This window comes from Carassius carassius, chromosome 28 (genome assembly GCF_963082965.1).
Source record: "Carassius carassius chromosome 28, fCarCar2.1, whole genome shotgun sequence".
Classification (NCBI taxonomy): domain Eukaryota; kingdom Metazoa; phylum Chordata; class Actinopteri; order Cypriniformes; family Cyprinidae; genus Carassius; species Carassius carassius.
In genome coordinates this window covers 18,855,551-18,861,372 of record NC_081782.1, presented here as the reverse complement: position 1 = coordinate 18,861,372, position 5,822 = coordinate 18,855,551, and the positions used below count along the sequence as shown (strand labels likewise).

The window sequence follows — 5,822 nt, the reverse complement described above, 5'->3', positions numbered from 1 at the left end:
CTACACAACCAAAAACTATGACACAGGCAACTCATTCCAAGTAAAGCTCCAACTGTGCACTTCCAGAGGCCTGCGTACAGATCCTCGGAAACTTAAGGCAAGTAGGTCTGGGAACAAACCAAACGCTGATCTCAAAATAAAAATTAATAAATAAAAAGGAGCTAGGAGAACGATATTGCAGACTAACACAACCAAATAAATGCAATTCTAACATCAGAAACAGTCAGTTTATATTGGCAGTATACAAATTGTGAAAAATAAAATAAAAATATTGGTCTCTAGTTAGAAGAAGTACAATGAATCTCTCAAATATTGAAAAAGACCTTGTCATAACCTCTCTTTGGCTATTTCGGTACAATACATTTGTAAATAGCGGATTGCTAAATGCATCTTAAAAGTTAACAGCTTCATATATTACCAAACAACATCTCAATGCCAGAACTTTCCAAGTTAATTATTTTCCCCACTTGTCTTTTCAGTCGTCAAAAAATAAAACGTGGAGAACCGCTCCGCTTAAAAGCACATGAAAACCCCACTTAAAGAATAATTTCAACATTCACTATCTTCAAACAGTATGTTTCACTCTGAGCTTAACTAAAATGTCAAGTATCGGCCATATAATACAGTAGGTATACCACAGTATACAGTTCAGTCCCTGTGAGGAGCGACAGTCTACAGGAAGAAGCTTGTGCTGGAGTTGCTGCCTTCGTTGTAGATGCTGTCATCGGGTACCGAAAGCTGGCTGAAGATGGGAAGCCTGCGCCCGCTGGCTTCGGGCCCGAAAGACGATTCTGAGCCACTCATGCTGCTGGACGAACTGCAGCTGCCACCCTCGTGGTCTGAGAGAGAGGTGTGGGACAGGCTTCGGAGGCCTAGAGAAGCCCCGCCGGTGGGACTGTGTCGCAAGCAGGCCTCAGGCTGGAAAGGGGCGCGCTGTGTGGGTGACAAAGTGGGTGTCAGTCCCAAGTGCGAGTAGCCCGAGTCAGGAGAGGGCAAAAATTGAGGCTGCGACTCTCGGGCCTGGTCCAGAAGGGTGTTTGGGTCTATATCAGGGAAGGCCAGGGAGAGAAGGTCGGACATGGCAGTCGATGTCGGAGTTGAAACGGTAGGTGCGCGCAGGAACGTGGAAGGCGCTAGTGGGGTTTCTAGAGGTTGGCGAGTTGTGGGAAACCCGGCGAAGCTGAAGCTCTGCTTGAGGAGGGGAGGCCGTTGGACAGCGGGGTGGGAGGTCTGGGGTCGGGATTGCTCTTGATCGTCTTCGGCGTTGTGAACGAAATGGCAGCGGATGCCGTAGGGGCAGAAGCCGATGGAGTGGAAAGTGCGGCAGGGCTCGGTCTTGTATTTCGGGTGACGGTTGAGGTCTCGCAGCTCTTGGGGACCGTGTGCGAACTGACACTTGCCACCGTATTTGCACATGCCTCTTTCGGCAAACGTGCGGCACAGCTCGGTCTTGTAACGCGAAGAGGTCACAGAAATCGAAGACGTGGAGCCAGACAGGGAAACGGCATCTGACCTGACTGAAGATTGCTGTAAATGGCCGGGTTCAGCAGAAGACCAACCCAGACTTCCAGTGCTGCCCTCCATCATGCTAACGGAGCGTTCGGACCAAAAGGACATCTTGGTCCACTTTGGCGGAGATGATACTGTCTGGGGGCCCCAGTAGCTTGAGCTCATGGTCCCGCTCTCAATGCTGTCAATAGAAAGTCCTGAACTGGTGGAAGAAAGTGTGCAGGGACTGTCAGGCTTCCTATATCCAACAGCAGCCGCGTGTGAGGGTTTCATTGGCTCTCGAAGATCAAGATTTAAAATTTGCTGCAAGAAAAGGAGGAAAGGGTTACACATCTTGAAGCAGATCACGGAGTCTGGCAATTTGATTTAAAGCAGCACTTATGCTTTTACTGCAAAGTATGTAAACAGAACCAAAGGAGTCAGACTCACTTTTGCAAATCTGATCATTCAAAGAACCAGTTCAAAAATGATTGACAAAAATGACACGCACTCACTCACCAGTTCAGTATTTGCTACCATTATTTTTTTTCAACCGGTTCCATTGAGTCGATCCATTAGAACGATTCGTAAACGAGTCGAACACACCAATTCGCAAAAAGTAAATGAGTGTAGTAATAAAGAGACCGTGATTTCAAATCTGAAACTTTAGTTTGCGTCCACTTAACATGCACACCGAAGATTTAAATAAATGCGAAGCAAAAAAGAGGGGGGGGGGGCACTTTGCATTGGCAAACCGCGGGCAATCAACTTGTTTACGTTTAAAAAAACTAAACAATGTTAAAATATTTGCGCTCTAAATCTCAACAATGTCACAAGCAATTGTGCTTGCATGCCTTTCCGTTCCATACATGCAACTCCATACATGCAAAACTAGCACAACATAACGATAATGTCTCATTCGAATAAAAAGGCGCTCACTCGTGGCCCACGTACGTTTCTAGCAAGCTGTCGTTCAATTGATTCGATCAGTTATCGTCAACCTTCCAAAAAACCTCAGAATTAGGCATTGCACGTTTCCTGCTAAATGCAATCAAATGCATTGCAAAATTCATACTAAAATCACGTCTCGTGCACATTTCGCTACGTGATCGGTCTCAAAACAATCACACTATCGTTTTTCATTTACACAAGTCTAAATATACCTTGCACAGGACATCATCCAGGTCAATAAACTGATTGAGTGCGTAGGATGGCATAGTCCTGCGTGACGAAGACTTTATTAGGCGATCCCTCCGTGATCCCACGCTACTCCCTCGTAATTTTTTTCTTTTTTTTTCTGAACTCCACAATTTTCTGCTCAACACGTGTTTTTAAGGCTGCTGTGCGGCGGCCACACCTCCGCGTCCTCCTTGCTCCGCCCACTCCACGCTCAACTGTACAAAGCAAGCAAACGAGTTGTTTGTTTTGGTTTGTAGGCTACTCTTTACATAACATAGCACATACATATTATCGGCCTATATGCATTTATCTTGCGTCAGAATTGTATTGTAACGAGTCATATCACAGAAGGCCTAAATGTTTCAACTCCAAAAAAAAAAAAAAAAAAAATTGGGAGATAATTAAATACATACATAATAAATAAAAAAATCACCCAGTTCCACTGCTATCATATTCAGTATCTTATGGTGAACATGTGCTAGTCCGCTCGTTAATATATTTAAAAAGTGAAGTAGCCTACATCAAAACAGGAATATTGTCAAATAAGCTTTTATTACATTTTGAAATAACAGTTTTCTATTTTCTTACATTTCTAAATGCAATTTATTTCGTTGTTGAAAACTGTTTTAGAAAGAAAGAAAAAAAGAAATTAATAATGTTATTCTACAAGGAGCACATTGATCAAAAGTGACAGTAAAGACATTTATATTTCTTTCTATTCATCAAAGAATCCTGATAAAATTATTCACCAAAACCATAACTGAGCATCAACACATTAGAATGATTTCTGAAGGATCATTTGGTACTGAATACTAGAGTAATGATGCTGTAAAATGAAATGTTGTCATCACAAATCAATTACCTTTAAAAATATATTAAAATAGAAAACAGTTATTTTAAGTTACAATAATATTTCGCAATATTCAGTTTTACTGTATTTCAAATTAATGACTTGGTGAGCATGAGACATTTAAATCGTAATTATTCCAAACTTTTTACCAGTATGCTAATTTTTCTTTACTATGCATTGAGTCTCACTCAGTGACTATTTTAATCTTAAAAACCTATTAGTTTAAGAAAACGTTTTTTGATGCTATTGATGTGACTGTGCTAAAACATCCCAAGGTTCGATCATGCCACCCTGGAGACGACGACCCTCTGAGGTGCTTTGATACAACCTAGCGAAGGTGTTGAAAGTGTCACCCGCTGGTGAAGAGGTTGACATTATAGTAATTTAGATCTCCTTTGCTGGTGACCACAGACACTGATCAGCTGATCCCACTGTGAGAGGAGACCGATATGAAAACCTGCCGGTGCAGACGGCAACTAAGGCTCGATGTAGTTATTTTTCTGGTTAGCAATTAATCCTTGAGTCAAAAAAAGGTGACTTCATTGGTCAATGCATATTGGTCTGTATTCATCAACAGATATTGAGCCAGGTATATTTAGTGCCATATTTAATTTATAGTTTGAATTTCAGTGTGTTCAATGGATTGTGCTGTTTGTTGTTCAATAAAATGTTCAATAGACAAAAACTCCATATCAGTTTTGAAAGTTGTGATTTGGTGAAAATTACGTGATCTAGGACCTTCATACAGCTCACGCCATTGTAAAGACTGTAAGGCTATCCCTCATTATTTTCATGCATGTAAAATTCAATATGACATCTAACTCGACTAACATTTGGTTACCACAGCTCATGATGATTATCAGTCCAACACTCTTAAAAATAAAAGTCCCTCAAAGAACCTTTCAGTTAATAGTTGTGGAAAGATTTTTTTTTTTTCTGCTGTGCAGAACATTTAAGATTTTTTTTTTTCCACATTCTTAAAAATACACTTTTTTTTCCATCAATGATGAAGAACCTTTAACATGCATAAAACCTTTCCATTGGACAAAAGTGTCCTTTATTGGAAATAGGTTCTTTGGATTAATACAATGTTCTTCACTCTAAGGAAACTATATTTTTTTCCAACTGATCACTGAAAGGTTCTGGAACCAAAAATATGCATTAAATGGCATCACTGTGAAAACCCCAGATTCTACGGATGTACGGTTCTTCATGGAACCATCTATGTTCCTAAAGAAGCTTTATTTTTAAGCATGATAAAAAAGAAATCCATTAAACCATTTCATTTTAAAAACGAACTTTAATTAAATAGTTTCCGCTCTCCATATTTTAAGGTGGTTTTTTAGTGAATGTAACTTTACTCTCTCACTATGTTGAGCCGCACTAATAAGATTTCCCCCTTTGTTAATGAAAAGCAGACCAAAATGCAAAGGGAGGAGGTTTCAACAAACCAATATGTCATCTTATGAAGGACTTGTTGAGCCACAAGGGCTCTTGTGAACTAGCTGACTTAAGTCTAATTTCCATCCATGCAGCTGTAACTTTACCTCACAACGAACAAAACGGCTACTCTGTCTAATACCTATTGTTAAAGTTCCTGGAAGACCAGCTTATAATTAGAAACGTACTTATAAGAGGAGGTCAAGGAAGCGGAGACGTCATTGCCGTTCCAATAAGGAAAAACAACAAGCGCTTTAGACAGAGAGTGATGTAATGCTTCAGTAGGAGAAATGAGGGAATAAATTAAGAATAGACTTGTAAAGAATGGGAAAAGTCAAACTTCAGAAGTCCTTGCTACTCATTAGAGGCCCAGATGATTGAAATCTAAATACCTGGCGGTCTGGAACACTAAACCTGTTGTCTTTGGGTCATTAGTGTGTGATAAACAGACATCTGGTCAGTTTGTTGTGAGTACTTGGAAGAAGCATTAAGGGGCTTTCAGTGTTTGCTGCGATGTTGTTGTCAGGCAGGGTGTGTGGTTAGGGAAGAGGGCGCTTTTGGGTGGGTGGGGGTATGAGCAAAAGACTTTAGAACATAATGAGTAAAAAGTTATTGGGCTAAAAAGCCTCCCCCAACCCCCTGGGGAACGAGGGAGTGGTAAAAGAAGGAGGTGGGGGCAGGGAGGGGTGATTGTTTAGGGGAAAGGGGAGAAATGGCTGAAGACCCTCTCTGGTTTAATCCTTAATCACAACAGTGTCAGGGGGCAAAAAGGAACATCACCGAAAAGACACACCCAGCTTTTGCTTCACTCATCCCAGATGACCAGAAGGGAAGTTATTCAACTAACCACACAACATTTCAGTAG

General features: G+C 41.0%; 1 protein-coding gene across 1 annotated transcript; it reads right to left on the bottom strand.

The window, feature by feature from the left end:
- Nucleotides 1–275: 275 nt before the first annotated feature.
- LOC132108163 (mRNA decay activator protein ZFP36L1-like) lies at nt 276–2,804 on the bottom strand. The gene is made up of 2 exons (XM_059514754.1): nt 2,652–2,804; nt 276–1,812 (listed from the first exon to the last, which is right to left on the bottom strand). The coding sequence occupies exons 1-2, from the start codon at nt 2,703–2,705 to the stop codon at nt 673–675; spliced, it is 1,194 nt and encodes a 397-aa protein (XP_059370737.1). The 5' UTR covers nt 2,706–2,804; the 3' UTR covers nt 276–672.
- Between the last annotated feature and the right edge of the window lie 3,018 nt (nt 2,805–5,822).